The sequence below is a fragment of the Oncorhynchus nerka genome, linkage group LG24 (genome assembly GCF_034236695.1).
Source record: "Oncorhynchus nerka isolate Pitt River linkage group LG24, Oner_Uvic_2.0, whole genome shotgun sequence".
NCBI classification, from domain to species: Eukaryota; Metazoa; Chordata; class Actinopteri; order Salmoniformes; family Salmonidae; genus Oncorhynchus; species Oncorhynchus nerka.
Window position 1 is genome coordinate 90,510,457 of NC_088419.1, and position 22,143 is coordinate 90,532,599.

General features: G+C 41.5%; 2 protein-coding genes across 2 annotated transcripts in view; both read right to left on the reverse strand.

Annotated features, from left to right (window-relative positions):
- The window catches only part of LOC135564356 (ceruloplasmin-like), a 47,522-nt gene extending 43,575 nt beyond the window's left edge, over positions 1-3,947 (reverse strand). Inside the window, exons 1-3 of the mRNA XM_065009310.1 lie at positions 3,785-3,947; positions 3,045-3,289; positions 915-1,127 (exon numbers count right to left, since the gene is read on the reverse strand). Coding sequence (XP_064865382.1) covers positions 915-1,127; positions 3,045-3,289; positions 3,785-3,942 — 616 coding nt within the window. The 5' untranslated portion in view covers positions 3,943-3,947. The remainder of the gene's footprint in view (positions 1-914; positions 1,128-3,044; positions 3,290-3,784) is intronic.
- A 2,261-nt stretch (positions 3,948-6,208) lies between these two features.
- On the reverse strand, positions 6,209-21,589 carry LOC135564355 (transmembrane 4 L6 family member 1-like). The gene is made up of 4 exons (XM_065009291.1): positions 21,111-21,589; positions 18,541-18,612; positions 11,944-12,086; positions 6,209-7,579 (listed from the first exon to the last, which is right to left on the reverse strand). The coding sequence occupies exons 1-4, from the start codon at positions 21,285-21,287 to the stop codon at positions 7,381-7,383; spliced, it is 591 nt and encodes a 196-aa protein (XP_064865363.1). The 5' UTR covers positions 21,288-21,589; the 3' UTR covers positions 6,209-7,380.
- Positions 21,590-22,143: the final 554 nt, after the last annotated feature.

The window sequence follows — 22,143 nt, forward strand, 5'->3', positions numbered from 1 at the left end:
ATTTACAAAATAGCCTCCAATACCCTACTCAACAAATTGGATGCAGTCTATCACAGTGCAATCCGTTTTGTCACCAAAGCCCCATATACTACCCACCATTGCGACCTGTACGCTCTCGTTGGCTGGCCCTCGCTTCATACTCGTCGCCAAACCCACTGGCTCCATGTCATCTACAAGACCCTGCTAGGTAAAGTCCCTCCTTATCTCAGCTCGCTGGTCACCATAGCATCTCCCACCTGTAGCACACACTCCAGCAGGTATATCTCTCTAGTCACCCCCAAAACCAATTCTTTCTTTGGCCGCCTCTCCTTCCAGTTCTCTGCTGCCAATGACTGGAACGAACTACAAAAATCTCTGAAACTGGAAACACTTATCTCCCTCACTAGCTTTAAGCACCAACTGTCAGAGCAGCTCACAGATTACTGCACCTGTACATAGCCCACCTATAATTTAGCCCAAACAACTACCTCTTTCCCAACTGTATTTAATTTATTTATTTAATTTTGCTCCTTTGCACCCCATTATTTTTATTTCTTCTTTGCACATTCTTCCATTGCAAATCTACCATTCCAGTGTTTTACTTGCTAGATTGTATTTACTTTGCCACCATGGCCTTTTTTGCCTTTACCTCCCTTATCTCACCTAATTTGCTCACGTTGTATATAGACTTGTTTATACTGTATTATTGACTGTATGTTTGTTTTACTCCATGTGTAACTCTGTGTCGTTGTAGCTGTCAAACTGCTTTGCTTTATCTTGGCCAGGTCGCAATTGTAAATGAGAACTTGTTCTCAACTTGCCTACCTGGTTAAATAAAGGTGAAATAAAAAATAAATAAAAAATGTTGTTGTTCAAAACAAGATCAGACCTCCTGTACATAACCAGCGTTTAGGTGCCCGATAAGAAGCCTGTACCTTTTTTACAGATGATGAGGGGTCCTACAAGTCCTGAGGCGATGTCTTGAGGTGCGTGGTGGTGGGAGTGATAGGCGCGTGCCAGGCAGTTGGTGTCATCCTTGGTGGGGGCGTGGTTGTCGCTCAGGACCCACACGTAAGTGTAGCTCTTCCCAGGATCCACCCGGTCGTCATGTTTCTCTGCATCCGTCGTCTCGTCCGGGTACAGAGCACCTGGCAATATGGGAGTTATCTGGATCAGTGACTGACTTCATTATGGGAGTTATCTGGATCAGTGACTGACTTCATTATGGGAGTTATCTGGATCAGTGACTGACTTCATTATGGGAGTTATCTGGATCAGTGACTGACTTCAATATGGGAGTTATCTGGATCAGTGACTGACTTCAATATGGGAGTTATCTGGATCAGTGACTGACTTCATTATGGGAGTTATCTGGATCAGTGACTGACTTCAATATGGGAGTTATCTGGATCAGTGACTGACTTCATTATGGGAGTTATCTGGATCAGTGACTGACTTCAATATGGGAGTTATCTTGATCAGTGACTGACTTCAATATGGGAGTTATCTGGATCAGTGACTGACTTCAATATGGGAGTTATCTGGATCAGTGACTGACTTCAATATGGGAGTTATCTGGATCAGTGACTGACTTCAATATGGGAGTTATCTGGATCAGTGACTTCAATTTGTCTTGAGGAGGGGGGGGGTGTATTTTCACACTTTATTGAGATAGTATGTAAATATGATGGGGATACAGGCAGGTGGGAAAAGTGGACGCAGGGATTGAATCCCGGTCCCCATCATGTGACTTGTGCCGGGAGTATTACCCACCCCACCCCACTCACTACAGGATTCACATTAGAGGGTGTCACCCCCACTCACTACAGGATTCACATTAGAGGGTGTCACCCCCACTCACTACAGGATTCACATTAGAGGGTGTCACTCCCACTCACTACAGGATTCACATTAGAGGGTGTCACTCCCACTCACTACAGGATTCACATTAGAGGGTGTCACTCCCACTCACTACAGGATTCACATTAGAGGGTGTCACTCCCACTCACTACAGGATTCACATTAGAGGGTGTCACTCACACTCACTACAGGTTTCACATTAGAGGGTGTCACCCCCACTCACTACAGGATTCACATTAGAGGGTGTCACTCACACTCACTACAGGATTCACATTAGAGGGTGTCACCCCCACTCACTACAGGATTCACATTAGAGGGTGTCACTCACACTCACTACAGGATTCACATTAGAGGGTGTCACTCACACTCACTTACAGGATTCACATTAGAGGGTGTCACCCCCACTCACTGCAGGATTCACATTAGAGGGTGTCACTCCCACTCACTACAGGATTCACATTAGAGGGTGTCACTTCACTCACTGCATTCATAAGATTCACAATCCATAATCTACAGACGACTCCCCACTCCATAATGAATAGGGCAACACAATCCATCATCTACAGACGACTCCCCACTCCATAATGAATAGAGCAACACAATCCATCATCTACAGACGATTCCCCACTCCATAATGAATAGAGCAACACAATCCATCATCTACAGACGATTCCCCACTCCATTACATTTACATTTACATTTAAGTCATTTAGCAGACGCTCTTATCCAGAGCGACTTACAAATCCAGAGCGACTCCATAATGAATAGAGCAACACAATCCATCATCTACAGACGATTCCCCACTCAATAATGAATAGAGCAACACAATCCATAATCTACAGACGACTCCCCACTCCATAATGAATAGAGCAACACAATCCATCATCTACAGACGATTCCCCACTCCATAATGAATAGGGCAACACAATCCATCATCTACAGACGACTCCCCACTCCATAATGAATAGGGCAACACAATCCATCATCTACAGACGATTCCCCACTCAATAATGAATAGAGCAACACAATCCATAATCTACAGACGATTCCCCACTCAATAATGAATAGGGCAACACAATCCATAATCTCTGTTGCCTGCAGTTATGGCAAATGTCCATTTTGTCTTGGAGGTTTTGCGTTGATATTTAAATAGGATAGTCTTTCCTCTATTCTACTATTCTAGACACCTATCCACATCCACTCACCCTCACTGGTCTTGTTGTACATGACTCCATGGGAGTGGATGGAGTAGGCCCTAGTGGCCATGTTCTTCAGGTGGACCATGATCACGTCCCCTTCCTCAGCCGACATCACAGGGCCCAGGAAGCCCAGCCACTTGGGCTTGGTTATCTCCTTTGTGTAGGTGGCGTCCGTGTACTGCAGGTAAACTGCTTTCTTGTACACACTGCCGATTCTCTGGGGCCCGCGCTCCAGGAACATAGCAGCGTGTCTGTCGTGGAGTGGAGAGGGGGGTTAGGAGAAGAGACATAATTAACATTTATACACACGCAAGGGACTATTGAATGGATTCATCACAACAACAAAAAAGTCTACATAGTATACAATCTATATTACTTAAAAATATATATATGTATAAATAATGATCTAAATATTCTTCCACTGTTGACAGGATTTTGTGTAGATCGATGACAATTTTTTTTTTTACAATTAAATCAGTTTTAATCTCACTTTGTCACACAACAAAATGTTGAACTAGTCAAGAGGTGTGAATACTTACTGAAGACTCAGTATAATGTATATTTCACTGTAGTATATTATACAGGAAATACTGTGTTCAACTAATTCCTAAAACCCTCCTATCATAACTTCCCAAAACTTCCACATATACAGTCTGTGTGTGTGTGTGTATATATATACAGTCGGCCCTAAATATATTCTATTATATTTTATTACTTCTTCATGACAGTTGTACTGAATTACTCACTCATCTTCCTTCAGCAGTTTGTTGAGGATGATATTTTTCCCAGCGGGAGCGTAATCCCACTGAATTTCCCGAATCCCGATAAAATATTCCCGTGTGATACAGAACACAGGGATGAAGCAGCCCAGTAGAAGGAACAGGCTCGCTGTAGAACTCCCCATTTTGGCTCCAGACAGTCAGATGACTTTTGTTACAGAACTCACAGCCTTTTATAGATACTGGGGTGATGGGTCCACACAGCCAATCACAAACAGGCAATGTGACCTCACACAAACACACACAGATGCAGACTTTCCAGACCTTTGACCTGGAGAAGACCATCGCTTATTTTCCCCAAATGGTATGTAGTACCTTATGTCTATCTGACTGCTACAAACACGTACACACACAAACATTGGTTCTACTCTCCAAGTGGGGACCAAATAAACATATTCTCATTCAAAATCCTATTTTCCCTAACCGAACCTTAACCCCAAACCCCTAACCCTAAACTGAACCCCTAATACTAACTCTAAACCTAACCAAATAAACGTATTCTCATTCAAAATCCTATTTTCCCTAACCGAACCTTAACCCCAAACCCCTAACCCTAAACTGAACCCCTAATACTAACTCTAAACCTAACCAAATAAACGTATTCTCATTCAAAATCCTATTTTCCCTAACCGAACCTTAACCCCAAACCCCTAACCCTAAACTGAACCCCTAATACTAACCCTAAACCTAACCAAATAAACGTATTCTCATTCAAAATCCTATTTTCCCTAACCGAACCTTAACCCCAAACCCCTAAACCTAACCAAATAAACGTATTCTCATTCAAAATCCTATTTTCCCTAACCGAACCTTAAACCCAAACCCCTAACCCTAAACTGAACCCCTAATACTAAATTTAATTTGACCACTTCCTTTTTAAAACATGTCTATCTTTTATTTTCCAAACACAGTTCAACACAATCACAATCGCTGTTTTTGTCTTTTAATAATTTGAAGCATCTTTTAACACAGGCTTAACACCTAACAAACACTATGTACTTTTTAAACACTTTTAATACAGGCCCTGGGGTTACCTCATTTCACAGCAATAATGTGTTTTGCCTGGGAAGAAAACACTTCTTAACTTGCCATTGGCTGCTTATTGGCTCAGCTTACTCCAAGGCCATTGGCTCAAGGCCATTGGCTCACTCCAAGGCCATTGGCTCAGCTTACCCCAAGGCCATTGGCTCAGCTTACCCCAAGGCCATTGGCTCAGTTTACCCCAAGGCCATTGGCTCAGTTTACCCCAAGGCCATTGGCTCAGCTTACCCCAAGGCCATTGGCTCAGCTTACTCCAAGGCCATTGGCTCAGCTTACCCCAAGGCCATTGGCTCAGTTTACCCCAAGGCCATTGGCTCAGCTTACCCCAAGGCCATTGGCTCAGCTTACCCCAAGGCCATTGGCTCAGCTTACCCCAAGGCAAACAATTTGACTATATTTGCCAACACAGGAAACAAGGATGCACTTTCATGCTAGGTTTAGGACCTCATATTGAAGGTTATAGAGACCTCAACTGATGTATAGAACAATCTTAAAATGATCTACTTTGGTTTGGATACAAGCATCATGAAACCTCTTACACAATAAATTAATTTGACTTGGTGAAAATGTGTTTTCTGGACCTAACTTGCTTACTACTTTTTCCCCATGTGGCTTCTTCCTTCACAGACGCCATGAAATGATGACCTCTTCCTAAATATTTGGTCACGTGATTCATTTTGTGTTTCCTAGAACAATGGTGGCTCAACTTACCCTTTTGGCTCAACTTATCTCCTCTATGGGAAATCCAACATGTCCTCACCATGGGCTACTGAGGGTCAACCAGTGACGTGAGGGGACAACAATGCCCCCCTCTCAGTAATCTAAGGTCATGCAACAAACAAAAAATCCCAATTAGTCAATGACTAACCACTTCCCCAGTCTAAAATGGGTCCGGCGCAATCTAACTAGTCAATGACAATAACCAAATCTACTTTTTGCTCTTGACCAATGGTTGTAGCCCAGCGTATTCCAAGTGGTGTTAAAATATTGTAGTTCTACATTTGAGCCAGATAGTGGGAGTATAACATCAGAACTATGGAAGCCTATGGAATGATGTGACAGTATGGTCCTATACCAAATCGACCCCTAAACCCTATGCCCTATGACCTTGTGGAGATATGAGAGGATTTGACAAGGTTAGCATATTGTAACAGCTCCACCTTTCCTTCTGATAGGCTAGGTGGAAGTTTCAACATATTGAATAGAAGTTGAGTGAAGGATTTAGGGGTTGATTTGGGATTACGCCTATGACTTTAATAGCTGTCCTTGGTAAATACTCAAATAGATATCAAAGTATACAACTTTGACAAATATAGCATGTTTACTATAAAACAGGAATAATCAGAACAATTGAAATGAAAAATACTTTTATTTAAGGCAGCACAAACGTTATAAAAATATTACAAATGCACTAAATATATCAAATTGATTTATCTTAACATCTAGAATCTGTGAGACAATCATTTACAATACACTTCAAATGAAAACATTAATACAAAAGACAAAACTCTCCTACATTGACATCATTTCAACAACAAAAAATCTACGTGAAAAACTGATTTGGATTTGCCAAAAAATATTTTTATCCACCAAACTTAGAACATTTTACTGCAGTGGGCTAAATCAAGGTCACAAGGTTGGTGTTTCTGGGTAGTCTTAAACAAATCTACTTTGAAACAAAAGTATACACCTCAAACACATGGTTATGGGTTTAAGACGACACCTGTACCATGTCAGATATAGAGTTTAAATGTATTACATTTTGAGTTTACATCCCAATACTACACTTTAGATATATCACAGAAGACTAAAATATAACAAAACTGTTTGACAGGGAAACACTTCTTTAAATAGTGTTTATTAATTATGACCCATTATGACTTTTTGTTGATTTCATGTCAAATTCACCTTAGTTGACAACTCAACCAAATGTAAATCAAAACTAGACGTTGAACTGACATCTGTGCCCAGTGTGTTAAACATAATATTAAAAATACAGACATAAAAAAGGCTATTGTTGCAGTCTACAAACCTTCATCTGGTGTTTTTATAATACAGTGTTTTGTAATGAATACCATCAATTAACTGAACATTCAAACAGGTATCTCTCCCTCATACAGAGATGAGGCAGCATTCGCTTGAAAAAAAAATCACACTTCCTGAATCACACTTCCTGATTAGAAACCAATAAGGAGATAACAACGAGTGTCTAGGAGAGCAATGTTCCCCCGGCTGGTAATTTACACTCTCCTGTTTTATGTGTTATTTCATGGGTATGCCACTGGATCTTATGTTATATGTACACGTGTGTGTGTGTGTGTGTGTGTGTGTGTGTGTGTGTGTGTGTGTGTGTGTGTGTGTGTGTGTGTGTGTTGTGTGTGGCACATTTGTGTGTGTGTGTGTGGCACATTTGTGTGTGTGTGTGTGGCACATTTGTGTGTGTGTGTGTGGCACATTTGTGTGTGTGTGTGTGTGTGTCACATTTGTGTGTGTGTGTGTCACATTTGTGTGTGTGTGTGTGTTCAGGCGTTGAGGGTATAGTCCTGTTTGTAGCAGCAGGGTCTGCAGACGGCTGTCACCAGTCCGTTGATGACCTGTAGGAAACAGATGATAAACTCCAACCCACTGAGACCCAGCAGGATGGACAGCAGAGTCACGTTCCACTCCACAATGCTGACGGGATATGAACAGTTAGACCACGTCTCCTGCTCAAACAGGTACCTGTAGACAAACACAGGGGGAGACTTGTAATTTTGTGTATATATTCTGTAGTATTGTGTAAATTGTAGTGTTGTGTATATATTCTATACTATTGGGTAGCATTGGGTATCACTCATTCATATATCTTTATGTACATATTCTTTTACCCCTTACACTTGTGTCTATAAGGTAGTAGTTTTGGAATTGTTAGCTAGATTACTTGTTGGTTATTACTGCATTGTCGGAACTAGAAGCACAAGCATTTCGCTACACTCGCACTAACATCTGCTAACCATGTGTATGTGACAAATAAAATTGGATTTGATTTGATTTGGGTAGTATTGTTGATATTAAGTTTAGAAGTTGCTAGGTGTTAAGAACAGGCTGTTATTTCATACTACTTCAACCAGTGTTGGAGTAGTAAACTACATGTAGTTGAACATTTAACACCATTTTGCAGTAGCTTGCTGGTAGTTAAACTACATTTAAACCTACGTAGTGTTTTCAGTAGTTAAATACTTCTCTGCCATGTAGCATTGTCACTAACTATTGGCACTACACACTACTTTTTGTTTGCAAAAAGAAAAGACAATAGCCACATGAAAAATACTATAGTATAATATGGTAGAAATACTATACTATTTCCTGTAGTGTTTTTGCAGACTTTACTGTAGTATTTCCTGTTGTGTTTTTGTGGACTAAAGTCTGTAGAGACACTACGGTGAATACTGTAGTAGTTACTGTAGTATACTGTAGTATTTAAAGTTAACTATAGTATAAATACCGTAGTAAAAAGAGAACTGTAGTATAAACTATAGTAATTTAAAAATAAAAAAATTGTGGATTGTAGTATACTGTTGTATTTGCTGTAGTGTTTTTACAGACATTACTGTAGTATTTACTAACGTGTTTGTGTTTTATTATATTTGAAATAGAAGTCTTTGTCCTTCAGGAAACATACTGGAGAAATACTAAAATAACACATTTTCTACCACCTGCAGGGAGTTAGGACTGGGATCTGAACAGGAAGTTCAGAGATCCTGTTATTTTCTACCACCTGCAGGGAGTTAGGACTGGGATCTGAACAGGAAGTTCAGAGATCCTGTTATTTTCTACCACCTGCAGGGAGTTAGGACTGGGATCTGAACAGGTAGTTCAGAGATCCTGTTATTTTCTACCACCTGCAGGGAGTTAGGACTGGGATCTGAACAGGTAGTTCAGAGATCCTGTTATTTTCTACCACCTGCAGGGAGTTAGGACTGGGATCTGAACAGGTAGTTCAGAGATCCTGTTATTTTCTACCACCTGCAGGGAGTTAGGACTGGGATCTGAACAGGTAGTTCAGAGATCCTGTTATTTTCTACCACCTGCAGGGAGTTAGGACTGGGATCTGAACAGGTAGTTCAGAGATCCTGTTATTTTCTACCACCTGCAGGGAGTTAGGACTGGGATCTGAACAGGTAGTTCAGAGATCCTGTTATTTTCTACATCCTGTAGGGAGTTAGGACTGGGATCTGAACAGGAAGTTCAGAGATCCTGTTATTTTCTACCACCTGCAGGGAGTTAGGACTGGGATCTGAACAGGTAGTTCAGAGATCCTGTTATTTTCTACCACCTGTAGGGAGTTAGGACTGGGATCTGAACAGGTAGTTCAGAGATCCTGTTATTTTCTACCACCTGTAGGGAGTTAGGACTGGGATCTGAACAGGAAGTTCAGAGATCCTGTTCTTTTCTACATCCTGCAGGGAACACAATATATGGTCTATACATGGTATGTAGGTTTTTCACTTATGGTTGCCACAAATTACGATATGTGGGAGGTGAATAGACAGGGTATATGTAAATCAAATACCGCTTTTTTTGTGGATAATACTGTAGTATTTACTAGAGTGCTTTTTTTGTGTGGATAGTATTTACTAAAGTGATGTTTTTATTCCATTTTATTTGGAATGGCAAGCCAGACAAAATTAAACATGCCTATTTATAAAATGAATATGAATTTGGAGGGCAGAAATGATTTAATATTAATATCATTAGACCGCTCACTAAAGGCTTCAGTCATACAAAATATATACGCTTAAATCCGAACTGGTTCTCTAACAGATTAGGAAGAATGGCTCACTCATGTTCAAGAACGGCATTTTCCCATTTATTCAGATTACAACCTTTCACTTTCAGTTATTTGAAAATGAAATCATCTCCAAAATGTCACTATTTTTAAAAACAAGCCATAGAAAGTTGGTTGCAATTGCATTTTAATCCACCAGAAAAGACCGAACAAATATTACAACAAATATTATGGTTAAACTCGAATATACTAATTGATTGATGAATATACTAATTGATTGATGAATATACTAATTGATTGATGAATATACTAATTGATTGATTAATATACTAATTGATTGGTGAATATACTAATTGATTGATTACTATACTAATTGATTGATGAATATACTAATTGATTGATTAATATACTAATTGATTGATTAATATACTAATTGATTGGTGAATATACTAATTGATTGATTACTATACTAATTGATTGATGAATATACTAATTGATTGATTAATATACTAATTGATTGATTAATATACTAATTGATTGTGGGGTGGCAGGTAGCCTAGTGGTTAGAGCGTTGGGCCAGTAACCGAAAGGTTGCTGGATCGAATCCCTGAGCTGACAAGTAAACAGCATACAATGTGATTTTCTGGATTTTTGTTTTAGATTCCGTCTCTCACAGTTGAAGTGTACCTATGATAAAAATGACAGACCTCTACATGCTTTGTAAGTAGGAAAACCTGCAAAATCGGCAGTGTATCAAATACTTGTTCTCCCCACTGTATTTGTTGGTCATTTATTTATTTTACCAGGTAAATTGACTGAGAACACGTTCTCATTTGCAGCAACGACCTGGGGAATAGTTACAGGGGAGAGGAGGGGGATGAATGAGCCAATTGTAAACTGGGGGTTATTAGGTGACCGTGATGGTTTGAGGGCCAGATTGGGAATTTAGCCAGGACACCTGTATATGGAAATATCTGCTCTATCCGAAATTACAACCAACTAATTGCAGCATTACCGCAAAAATGGAAGAGACAAGTGGTATGGGGAGAAAATTAGGAACTTGTCTGTTGACCCTGCATTAAAGACCAAAATTGGTTAAATTGTGATAAATAAAAAAGTATACCACTTTCATTTAAGGATAAAAAATGGACAGCTGTGCCATACAGATGGTAAAATACACTACACAGTGCATTCGGAAAGTATTCAGACCCATTGACCTTTTGTTCCTCATCGATCTACACAAAATACCACATGAAGACAAAGCAAAAACAGGTTTTTAGGCATTTTTGCAAATGTATACGTTTAAAATTAAAATTAAAATAAAAAAACAGAAATACCCAATTTACATAAGTAGGCCATTTGCTACGAGACTCAAAATTGAGGTCAGGTGCATTCTGTTTCCATTGATCATCCTTGAGATGTTTCTGAAACTTGATTGGAGTCCACCTGTGGTGAATTCAATTGATTGGACATGATTTGGAAAGGCACACACCAGTCTATATAAGGTCCCACAGTTGACAGTGCATGTGAGAGCAAAAACCAAGCCATGAGGTCGAAGGAATTGTCTGTAGTGCTCCAATTTCTGGAGTGTTGAAGGTCCCCAAGGACACAGTGGCCTCCATCATACTTAAATGGAAGAAGTTTGGAACCACCAAGACTCTTCCTAGAGTTGGCTGCCCGGCCAAACTGAACAATCGGGGGAGAAGGGCCTTGGTCACTCTGACAGAGCTCCAGAGTTCTTCTGTGGAGATGGAAGAACCTTCCAGAAGAACAACCATCTCTGCAGCACTCCACCAATCAGGCCTTTATGGTAGAGTGGCCAGACGCAAGCCACTCCTCAGTAAAAGGCACACGACAGCCCACTTGGAGTGAGAAATAAGATTGTGTGTAGATTGATGAGGATTTTTAATATTCATTTCATCCATTTTATAATATGGCTGTGACCTAACAAAATGTGGAAAAAGTCAAGGGGTCTGAATACTTTCCAAATGCACTGTAGTCAAGTTATTGTTACTCGTAGACACCCTGGACCCACCCTCATTGAGGGAAAGGTGATACCTAGTACCTAAATTCCAACTGAATTTATTCAACTGAAATGCGTCTTCCGCATTTAACCCAACCCCTCTGAATCAGAGGGGGGGGCTGCCTTAATCAACATCCACGTCTTCGACGCCCGGGGAACTGTGGGTTAACTACCTTGCTCAGGGGCAGAAGAACAGATTTTTACCTTGTCAGCTCTGGGATTCGATCCACACACTATTATATATTATTATAAATGATTATATATTGTTATATATTATTATATATTAGCACTAACCTTCCTCCCTCGTTGGCGAAGGGATAGGACCATCCCAGACCGGTGTCACACTGAGGTCCCTCCAACATGGCCATGGCAGAGATGACAAAACAGTACCCCGACCCGGCCAACCCAACTAACGCTGCCGTGACTGATCCACACATCTGGAATAAACACACACACACACATCTATAATACACACACACCTCTATAATACACACACACATCTATAATACACACACACACACACACCTCTATAATACACACACACACATCTATAATACACACACACCTCTATAATACACACATCTATAATACACACACACACATCTATAATACACACACACTATAATACACACACACACACACATCTATAATACACACACACACACATCTATAATACACACACACCTCTATAATACACACACACATCTATAATACACACACACACTATAATACACACACACACACATCTATAATACACACACACCTCTATAATACACACACACATCTATAATACACACACACACACATCTATAATACACACAAACACACATCTATAATACACACACACACCTCTATAATACACACACACACACTATAATACACACACACACACACACATCTATAATACACACACACACATATATAATACACACACACACACACACACATCTAGAATACACACACACACACATCTATAATACACACACACACATCTAGAATACACACACACACACACACACACACACACATCTATAATACACACACACACACACATCTATAATACACACACACACACACACACACACACACATCTATAATAACACACATCTGTAATACACATATATAATACAAATCTACAATACACACACTCATATTTATATATATAATGCACATATATAATACACATATATAATACACAAATACACATATATAATATACAATATACATCTATAATACACATCATAATATACACATAATACACACATATAATATACACGTATATAATACATGTGTATTATATACGTGTATTATATACATCTATAATGCACATGTGTTATTACACATATTCTTGTAAAACAAACATAAAATACTGATCATAATATACACATATAATACACATATACACATGTATAATACACATTATAATAAACATATGTAATACACATCTATAATACACATATATATAATACATTAGTATATACTGTACACACATACACTACTGTTCAAAAGTTTGGGGTCACTTGGGAATGTCCTTGTTTTTTTAAAGAAAAACACGTTTTTTTTGTCCATTAAAATAACATCAAATTGATCAGAAATACTGTGTAGACATGGTTAATGTTGTAAATGACTATTGTAGCTGGAAACGGCTGATTTGTTATGGAATATCTACATAGGCGTACAGAGGCCCAATTTCAGCAACCATCACTCCTGTGTTCCAATGGCACGTTGTGTTAGCTAATCAATGTTCATTTTAAAAGGTTAATTGATCATTAGAAAACCCTTTTGCAATTATGTTAGCACAGCTGAAAACTGTGATTAAAGAAGCAATAAAACTGGCCCTCTTTAGGCGAGTTGGGTATCTGGATCATCAGCATTTGTGGGTTCGATTACAGGCTCAAAATGGCCAGAAACAAAGTAATTTCTTCTGAAACTCATCAGTCTATTCTTGTTCTGAGTAATGAAGGCCAAGATTGCCAAGAAATGTAAGATTTCGTACAACGCTGGGTACTACTCCCTTCACAGAACAGTGCAAACTGTCTCTAACCAGAATAGAAAGAGTAGTGGGAGGCCCCGGTGCACAAAAGAGCAAGAGGACAAGTACATTAGAGTGTCTAGTTTGAGAAACAGACGCCTCACAAGTCCTCAACTCACAGCTTCATTAAATAGTACCTGCAAAACACCAGTCTCAACGTCAACAGTGAAGAGGCGACTCCGGGATGCTGGCCGTCTAGGCAGAGTTGAAAAGAAAAAGCCATATCTCAGACTGGCCAATAAAAAGAAAAGATTAAGATGGGCAGAAGAACACAGACACTGGACAGAGGAAGATTGGAAAAAAGAGATTTGGACAGTTTGAGGTGATCGGATCACAAAGAAGAACATTTGTGAGACGCCGAAAAATCTGTCAAGCATGGTGGAGGCAATGTGATGGTCTGGGAGTGCTTTGGTGGTGGTCAGGTTTGTACAGGGTAAAAGGGACCTTGAAGAAGGAAGGCTATCACTCCATTTTGCAATACCATGCCATACCCTCTGGACGGCGCTTAATTAGAGCCCATTTCCTCCTACAACAGGACAGTGATCCAAAGCACAGCTCCAAACTATGCAATAACTATGTAGGGAGCCAGCAGTCAACTGGTATTCTGTCTATAATGGAGAGGCCAACACAGTCACTGGATCTCAACCCTATTGAGCTGATGTGGGAGCAGCTTGACCGTATGGTAGCTATGTAGGGAGCCAGCAGTCAACTGGTATTCTGTCTATAATGGAGAGGCCAACACAGTCACTGGATCTCAACCCTATTGAGCTGATGTGGGAGCAGCTTGACCGTATGGTAGCTATGTAGGGAGCCAGCAGTCAGCTGGTATTCTGTCTATAATGGAGAGGCCAACACAGTCACTGGATCTCAACCCTATTGAGCTGATGTGGGAGCAGCTTGACCGTATGGTAGCTATGTAGGGAGCCAGCAGTCAGCTGGTATTCTGTCTATATTGGAGTGACCAACACAGTCACTGGATCTCAACCCTATTGAGCTGATGTGGGAGCAGCTTGACCGTATGGTAGCTATGTAGGGAGCCAGCAGTCAGCTGGTATTCTGTCTATATTGGAGTGACCAACACAGTCACTGGATCTCAACCCTATTGAGCTGATGTGGGAGCAGCTTGACCGTATGGTAGCTATGTAGGGAGCCAGCAGTCAGCTGGTATTCTGTCTATATTGGAGTGACCAACACAGTCACTGGATCTCAATCCTATTGAGCTGATGTGGGAGCAGCTTGACCGTATGGTAGCTATGTAGGGAGCTCTGGATAAGAGCGTCTGCTAAATGACTTAAATGTAAAAATGTAAATGAGCCAGCAGTCAGCTGGTATTCTGTCTATATTGGAGTGACCAACACAGTCACTGGATCTCAATCCTATTGAGCTGATGTGGGAGCAGCTTGACCGTATGGTACGTAAGAAGTGCCCATCAAGCCAATCCAACTGGTGGGAGGTGCTTCAGGAAGTATGTGGTGAAATCTCTTCAGATTACCTCAACAAGTTGACAACTAGAATGCCAAAGGTCTGCAAGGCTGTAATTGCTACAAATGGAGGATTCTTTGACGAAAGCAAAGTTTGAAGGACCCAGTTATTATTTCAATTAAAAATCATTATTTATAACCATGTCAACGTTTTGACGATATTTTCTATTCATTTTGCAATTAATTTCATGTAGGTTTTCATGTAAAACACAGACATTTCTAAGTGACCCCAAACTTCCGAACGGTAGTATATATATATATATATATATATATATATATATATATATATATACAGTGCCTTGCGAAAGTATTCGGCCCCCTTGAACTTTGCGACTTTTTGCCACATTTCAGGCTTCAAACATAAAGATATAAAACTGTATTTTTTTTGTGAAGAATCAACAACAAGTGGGACACAATCATGAAGTGGAACGACATTTATTGGATATTTCAAACTTTTTTAACAAATCAAAAACTGAAAAATTGGGCGTGCAAAATTATTCAGCCCCCTTTAATTAAGTTAATACTTTGTAGCGCCACCTTTTGCTGCGATTACAGCTGTAAGTCGCTTGGGGTATGTCTCTATCAGTTTTGCACATCGAGAGACTGAAATTTTTTCCCATTCCTCCTTGCAAAACAGCTCGAGCTCAGTGAGGTTGGATGGAGAGCATTTGTGAATAGCAGTTTTCAGTTCTTTCCACAGATTCTCGATTGGATTCAGGTCTGAACTTTGACTTGGCCATTCTAACACCTGGATATGTTAATTTTTGAACCATTCCATTGTAGATTTAGCTTTATGTTTTGGATCATTGTCTTGTTGGAAGACAAAATCTCCGTCCCAGTCTCAGGTCTTTTGCAGACTCCATCAGGTTTTCTTCCAGAATGGTCCTGTATTTGGCTCCATCCATCTTCCCATCAATTTTAACCATCTTCCCTGTCCCTGCTGAAGAAAAGCAGGCCCAAACCATGATGCTGCCACCACCGTGTTTGACAGTGGGGATGGTGTGTTCAGGGTGATGAGCTGTGTTGCTTTTACGCCAAACATAACGTTTTGCATTGTTGCCAAAAAGTTCAATTTTGGTTTCATCTGACCAGAGCACCTTCTTCCACATGTTTGGTGTGTCTCCCAGGTGGCTTGTGGCAAACTTTAAACAACACTTTTTATGGATATCTTTAAGAAATGGCCTTCTTCTTGCCACTCTTCCATAAAGGCCAGATTTGTGCAATATACGACTGATTGTTGTCCTATGGACAGAGTCTCCCACCTCAGCTGTAGATCTCTGCAGTTCATCCAGAGTGATCATGGGCCTCTTGGCTGCATCTCTGATCAGTCTTCTCCTTGTATGAGCTGAAAGTTTAGAAGGACGGCCAGGTCTTGGTAGATTTGCAGTGGTCTGATACTCCTTCCATTTCAATATTATCGCTTGCACAGTGCTCCTTGGGATGTTTAAAGCTTGGGAAATCGTTTTGTATCCAAATCCGGCTTTAAACTTCTTCACAACAGTATCTCGGACCTGCCTGGTGTGTTCCTTGTTCTTCATGATGCTCTCTGCGCTTTTAACGGACCTCTGAGACTATCACAGTGCAGGTGCATTTATACGGAGACTTGATTACACACAGGTGGATTGTATTTATCATCATTAGTCGTTTAGGTCAACATTGGATCATTCAGAGATCCTCACTGAACTTCTGGAGAGAGTTTGCTGCACTGAAAGTAAAGGGGCTGAATAATTTTGCACGCCCAATTTTTCAGTTTTTGATTTGTTAAAAAAGTTTGAAATATCCAGTAAATGTCGTTCCACTTCATGATTGTGTCCCACTTGTTGTTGATTCTTCACAAAAAAATACAGTTTTATATCTTCATGTTTGAAGCCTGAAATGTGGCAAAAGGTCGCAAAGTTCAAGGGGGCCGAATACTTTCGCAAGGCACTGTATATATATATATAATCTCTCTTTCTCACACACACGGTTCAAGCCTGCCTGCTACACCCAGAACAGCTGCATAACAATCCCCATGAGAGGAGTGTGTGGGTGTGTGAGGAGAAATGTTGGCTGTTACAAAACATCTTGTACACAGATAAGGTTCAGCTCCTCTTCCCAGCCCAGATGCTTTGTCCTCCCTGATGGTGAGGCCTCCTCCTCATATCATTAGTGGACCCACTAATAGTGTTACAATGGCCCTCATTTTTATTTATTTATTGGAATTTTACCCCCTTTTCTCCCCAATTTCGTAGTATCCAATTGTTAGTAGTTACTATCTTGTCTCATCGCTACAACTCCCGTACGGGCTCGGGAGAGACGAAGAGACGAAGAGACGAAGAGTCATGCGTCCCCCGAAACACATCCCAACCAAGCCGCACTGCTTCTTAACACAGCGCGCTTCCAACCCGGAAGCCAGCCGGAAGCAACCTGGTCAGCGTGCACTGCGCCCGAACCGCCACAGGAGTCGCTAGTGCGCGATGAGACAAGGACATCCCTACCGGGCAAACCCTCCCTAACCCGGAGGACGCTAGGCCAATTGTGCGTCGCCCCATGGACCTCCCGGTCACGGCCGGCTGCGACAGAGCCTGGGCTCGATCCCAGAGTCTCTGGTGGCACAGCTAGCACTGCTATACAGTGCCCTAGACCACTGCGCCACCCGGGAGGCCACAATGGCCCTATTTACTATTCATTTTGCAATTAATTTCATGTAGATTTTCATGGAAAACATGGACATTTCTAAGTGACCCCAAACTTTCGAACGGTAGTATATATTTAATCTTTCTCTGTCTTTCACTCACTCACGCACGCGGTCAGGCCTGCCTGTTACACCCAGAACAGCTGCATAACAATCCCCATGAGAGGAGTGTGTGGGTGTGTGAGGAGAAATGTTGGCTGTTACAAAACATCTTGTACACAGATAAGGTTCAGCTCCTCTTCCCGGCCCAGATGCTTTGTCCTCCCTGATGGTGAGGCCTCCTCCTCATATCATTAGTGGACCCTAATAGTGTTACAATGGCCCTATGTATAATTAGCTAAGCATAGCCTACCTAGTTTTAGCATTAGCTTAGCACAAGTGTTACAATGGCCCTATGTATAATTAGCTAAGCATAGCCTACCTAGTTTTAGCATTAGCTTAGCACAAGTGTTACAATGGCCCTATGTATAATTAGCTAAGCATAGCCTACCTAGTTTTAGCATTAGCTTAGCACAAGTGTTAAAATGGACCTTTTGTAATATCAGTGATTTTATATTAATAGGATCAAAGCTATAAAAAAAGGAAAGTGGTGGACAGTTTGATGAAAAAGCTTGAAATAAAGTTTCAAATCCAGGCACGTCACATGATCTCACAAAACACAAGGCCCCTTAATGACGAGACGTAACCAAAGCATCAGTACTCACCACGACGCTTTCATTCCAACAGCAGCCTGTACATTTCCCGAGGCTGATGAACACACCAGCAGGCAGGAACATCTACAGAGACACACACGATGGGAGAAAATCTCAGGAACATCTACAGAGACACACACGACGGGAGAAAATCTCAGGAACATCTACAGACACACACACGATGGGAGAAAATCTCAGGAATATCTACAGAGACACACACGATGGGCGAAAATCTCAGGAACATCTACAGACACACACACGATGGGAGAAAATCTCAGGAACATCTACAGATGAGAAATTACCATTCAATAACCTGGCAACAGCTCTGGAGGACATTCCTGCAGTCAGCATGCCAATTGCACTTATTTGTTCTGAGTGACCATAATTTATATCATGATAACACATTGTTCCTCTGACCAGGTCTTAAAGTGCAAAACACGATGGGAGAAAATCTCAGGAACATCTACAGAGACACACACGATGGGAGAAAATCTCAGGAACATCTACAGAGACACACACGATGGGAGAAAATCTCAGGAACATCTACAGAGACACACACGATGGGAGAAAATCTCAGGAACATCTACAGACACACACACGATGGGAGAAAATCTCAGGAACATCTACAGAGACACACACAACGGGGGGAAATCTCAGGAACATCTACAGAGACACACACACGATGGGAGAAAATCTCAGGAACATCTACAGAGACACACACACAACGGGGGGAAATCTCAGGAACATCTACAGAGACACACACGATGGGAGAAAATCTCAGGAACATCTACAGAGACACACACACGATGGGAGAAAATCTCAGGAATATCTACAGAGACACACACGATGGGAGAAAATCTCAGGAACATCTACAGAGACACACACGATGGGAGAAAATCTCAGGAACATCTACAGAGACACACACACGATGGGAGAAAATCTCAGGAACATATACAGAGACACACACGATGGGAGAAAATCTCAGGAACATCTACAGATGAGAAATTACCATTCAATAACCTGGCAACAGCTCTGGAGGACATTCCTGCAGTCAGCATGCCAATTGCACTTATTTGTTCTGAGTGACCATAATTTATATCATGATAACACATTGTTCCTCTGACCAGGTCTTAAAGTGCAAAACACGATGGGAGAAAATCTCAGGAACATCTACAGAGACACACACGATGGGAGAAAATCTCAGGAACATCTACAGAGACACACACACAACGGGGGGAAATCTCAGGAACATCTACAGAGACACACACACAACGGGGGGAAATCTCAGGAACATCTACAGAGACACACACACAACGGGGGGAAATCTCAGGAACATCTACAGACAAACACACACAACGGGGGGAAATCTCAGGAACATCTACAGAGACACACAACGGGGGAAAATCTCAGGTTCTGCCTCGGTATATTATTTCAGCGCATCAATCCATCATCTATAGACAGTATCCTCAAGAGCTCTGTTGTTGTAGTACTGTATTGTACTGAACTGTACTGTAAAACTGTCGCTAATCACAACAACAACAATAAAACCTGTTCTAGTTCCCCACTCTATTGTAGGTGTCTGGTAAAATAAAACTCCTAGGGTTTGTTGGAGGAAGAGCTGACAACCATTTTCCTTTGTCTCCTATTGTATCTCCACAGTTAGGAAAACAGCTGAGGGAAGGTCGAAGGTTAAAACATCCAGGATACAGCCATGTAGCCTCAACCCCACTCTTACAAAAAAACAGCAAAAGATAAATTCCTTGCACACATCGATTTACTAAAATCAGATTAGCACCTGTGTCAGATTAGCACCTGTGTCAGATTAATACCCGTGTCAGATTAGCACCTGTGTCAGATTAGCACCTGTGTCAGATTAGCACCTGTGTCAGATTAGCACCTGTCAGATGAATACCGTGTCAGATTAGCACCTGTTTCATATTAGCACCTGTCAGATTAGCACCTGTTTCATATTAGCATGTGTTTTTATCCGAAAGGAAATACAAGACCAAAATATGAAACTATTATAACTTCCCTAAAGTTCTCTTAATTATCTTGATCTTTTATTCTACCTTCTGTTCCCTGAACCGCTTGTTAACCTGACCCATAAACCGTCAACTCAACAGTACTACAACTGTAGCCGGTGTAGTAACAACAAGATGACATATACTGCAGCTACTCAAATCAAATCTAATTTATTTATATAGCCCTTCTTTAATCAGCTGATATCTCAAAGTGCTGTACAGAAACAGAGCCTAAAACCCCAAACAGCAAGCAATGCAGGTGTAGAAGCACGGTGGCTAGGAAAAACTCCCTAGAAAGGCCAAAACCTAGGAAGAAACCTAGAGAGGAACCAGGCTATGAGGGTTGGCCAGTCCTCTTCAGGCTGTGCCGGGTGCAGATTATAACAGAACATGGCCAAGATGTTCAAATGTTCATAAATGACCAGCATGGTCGTATAATAATAATCACAGTAGTTGTCGAGGGTGCAGCAAGTCAGCACCTCAGGAGTAAATGTCAGTTGGCTGATCATTAAGAGTATCTCTACCGCTCCTGCTGTCTCTAGAGAGTTGAAAACTACTCACCAATGTGCCTCCCCCTCCGATGCCCATCATGAACCAGACCAGCCTGGACAGTTTCCCCTCTTGCAAGTATTGGGTCGTTCCTCCAGGGAAGAACAGCAGAACGTTGGCCACAATACAGCACACCGCCAGGGGCAGGAGGGCAAAGCCCAGCGACCGCACAAAACCCGTAGAGCACATCGCCCCTACCACACAGGAGGACGAGGAGGAGAGGAATGGAGAGGAGGAGTGGAGCGGGGATCACCAAGGAGACCAGCGAGTGGAGAGAGGAGTGGAAAAATGCAGAGAGAGGGTTAGAGGATCCGTGAAGAGAGGAATGGAGAAAGAGAGAGAGAGAGGAAGGTCTGGGGTCTGTTCACAGCTGTAATCCAGGAAGGAAACTGAATGGTTTCCCTGGTGTGTATGGGTTTTAACTGAATCCTCCACCTCCTGAGAGTCTGAGGTTGATGACGCAACCAGCTCCATTTTAAGGAGAGGGGCTGAGTGGAACGGACGCCACAGGAAGAGAGAAGGGTGAGAGTCTTGAGCCCTGACCAATCCCTCAGGGCCGGAAAGCATTCTGTCCGAAAAACTATGAAAAATCCCTTAGGAATTCAGAGAGCGAGCGAGGGGGGGGACAGAGAGTAAGACTGAAAGTGACAGAGGGAGAGAAAAAGAGAGACCGAGAGCGAGCGGGGGGGGGGGGGGGGGGGGGGACAGAGAGTAAGACAGAAAGTGACAGAGGGAGAGAAAAAGAGAGACAGAGAGCGAGCGGGGGGGGGCAGAGAGTAAGACAGAAAGTGACAGAGGGAGAGAAAAAGAGAGACAGAGAGCGATAAAGAGGGAGTATGTGTTTTGATGTGATTCCCCATTGACAGCTAGTCTTACTGGGGTCTGACACATGACTAAAAATACATTACAATTGACATATATTTCTGGAACCTCCTCCACTACTCCACAAAACTCCAGGGTGCGGTGAACTGTGAACGCCCTGACAAAGTCAACCAATGGGTCAACAGACCACTACAAAGAATTATACAGTATGAACAGTAGAGTA

Excerpts from the sequence above, each read along its gene's own strand:
- LOC135564355 (XM_065009291.1), bottom strand. The coding sequence starts at position 21,287 with ATGTGCTCTACGGGTTTTGTGCGGTCGCTGGGCTTTGCCCTCCTGCCC. Across the intron at positions 18,613-21,110 it reads TCGGAGGGGGAGGCACATTG|ATGTTCCTGCCTGCTGGTGT; the intron begins GTGAGTAGTTTT and ends GTGTCTCTGTAG. Across the intron at positions 7,580-11,943 it reads TTCGCCAACGAGGGAGGAAG|GTACCTGTTTGAGCAGGAGA; the intron begins GTTAGTGCTAAT and ends GTTTGTCTACAG.